At 41.3% G+C, this 1,878-nt stretch overlaps 1 protein-coding gene and 1 long non-coding RNA gene across 3 annotated transcripts in view; one reads left to right on the top strand and one right to left on the bottom strand.

The window, feature by feature from the left end:
* Positions 1-1,878, top strand: part of LOC107756322 (selenocysteine insertion sequence-binding protein 2-like) — a 12,158-nt gene that overhangs the window by 3,679 nt on the left and 6,601 nt on the right. The window contains exons 3-6 of one of the 2 annotated variants that reach the window (XM_016573374.1): positions 216-408; positions 497-566; positions 646-863; positions 970-1,051. In XM_016573374.1, the coding sequence (XP_016428860.1) occupies positions 216-408; positions 497-566; positions 646-863; positions 970-1,051 (563 nt within the window). The remainder of the gene's footprint in view (positions 1-215; positions 409-496; positions 567-645; positions 864-969; positions 1,052-1,878) is intronic. The other variant, XM_016573375.1, reaches the window with a different exon arrangement.
* LOC107756324 (uncharacterized) overlaps positions 1-1,878 on the bottom strand; it is a 12,799-nt gene that overhangs the window by 4,907 nt on the left and 6,014 nt on the right. The window contains exon 2 of the long non-coding RNA XR_001641804.1: positions 195-200. This is a non-coding gene — a long non-coding RNA (uncharacterized LOC107756324). The remainder of the gene's footprint in view (positions 1-194; positions 201-1,878) is intronic.

The following is a 1,878-nucleotide window of genomic DNA, read 5'->3' as shown; positions in this document are numbered from 1 at the left end:
CCGCTAACATTTGACGGCAAGAAAGTGTAACAATTCTTGTATTCATTTTGAACAGTATATCAGTTGCTTTTAATTGTTGTTAATTGCTTTTAATTGTCCAACTGCTTTTTCGGGCCGCTGTACATCACATTGCATTGGAGAACTAACGAAATCTGTGCTAGTTTTGACTCGTCTTATGATTTTCAGTTTTTAACTTTAGACTTTATTGTACACAGAGCTCCATATAAAAACAAGACATGCCAGTCGTCACCCGAGGACTGGTTCAAGAGGAGGCAGAGATCAGTAGACAATCAGTATGACGTGGCACAAAGGACAAACATCTACAACAGCAGCTCTCACACCAACAAGTGCGCTGATCTCAAAGCCCGCAGTGGTCTAAATGATGATTCAAACAAGCAAACTGGAAAGGTCTGATCCTAGTATGGCCATTTGAATGATTTCAATCTTTATTACTGTTGCACTTTTGAAAGCCTAATAAAGTTTTTCAATCTTTTAGTTATTAAAAGACAACAGAGCTGAGCCTTCCTCTCAGGACAAAAGAATCAGCAGGAGATCAAAAGACAGAGGTGTTTATTCCTTTTAAGAAGACTTCTAATAATAATTTCCTGATTAAATTGTAATTGGAAGATTTGGTTCTGCTTCTAGGTGACAGAGGGACCAAACCTTCCCCAAACCCCGCAGAGAGAGCCAAATCAGCCATTACATGTAGCAGCACATTTGAAATGAAACTTGCCGATTTCCCTGAATTGGGTGATATCACACCCAGCAACCCTACAGCAGCTTCCCTGCACCAGGAACCATGGGTATGCGCTGGTGCAGTCATGCCAGCAGAGTGTCAGAGTTCACCAGCACCCCTTTGTAAGGTAACTTTCATGCCTGGTGATTTGGGCCAAAGAACACATTGTTCTGTTAAAGCACAAGCTGTTTACTCAATGAATCTTGGCAACGTTTGGTTTTTATTCTTATTAGAATGTACCAAAACGAAGAATCAAGTCGGCACAGCTAGTCCCGTCCAGTGGAAAGTGTGACATGTCATCAGCTATCACAGCAGGTGAAGATGTGCAAACATGCTTCAGAAATCAAAATAGACCCTATTTATTTTCTTAATACATATCTTTCTTTGTCTTATGGTGTGTTCAAGTCCTCGTATTTGCAAGTTAGGAAGTTGTAATTACGATGTCAGGTGCTTCAGTCACTTTTTTCAGAGCAAGATGTTGATGCATCTTTTCTTTAAAAAAAAAAAAAAAAACATTAAACAGTAGTGTATCAGTATTCTGTCCCATGTTAAACATCTGTCTCTCTCTCTCTCTAGATCTTTTACCGTGTGGTCCGAGAGGTCCAGCCGGGTGAGGAACTCTTACTGTTCATGAAGGCTGAGGAATTTTCATGTGAGACCATGGCTCCAGACATACACGGTGAGTTAGCACTCATACACACATAAACACACACACAAACTCGCTCGCTTGCTATCTCACTCATTCTGTTGTCCTGCAGAGGAGCGTCAATACCGTTGTGAGGACTGTGACCTGAACTTTGAGTCTGGTTCAGAGCTGCTGGACCATCAGAAGCATGCCTGCGGTACCCCGCCTTCCTCCGGCTTCAAGCTGTCTAAGCAGGGTCTGCCCAGCACTGCAGACGATCCTGATCTTGATCTGCTGCACTTACACACTCACCCCCTGAACTTACCCCGCTCCCCACAGGAGAGTAAGGAGTGTGAGCAGGTCTTTCCTGATGCCCAGAGGTTAGAACACTCTATTTTATGTTATATGTTATGTTATGTTATGTTATGTTATGTTATGTTATGTTATGTTATGTTATGTTATGTTATGTTATGTTATGTTATGTTATGTTATGTTATGTTATGTTATGTTATGTTAT

Source organism: Sinocyclocheilus rhinocerous, unplaced genomic scaffold (genome assembly GCF_001515625.1).
Source record: "Sinocyclocheilus rhinocerous isolate Xijiao unplaced genomic scaffold, SAMN03320098_v1.1 scaffold1043, whole genome shotgun sequence".
NCBI classification, from domain to species: Eukaryota; Metazoa; Chordata; class Actinopteri; order Cypriniformes; family Cyprinidae; genus Sinocyclocheilus; species Sinocyclocheilus rhinocerous.
Note: the sequence above shows the minus strand (reverse complement) of the source record. Positions and strands in the feature narration are given on the sequence as shown.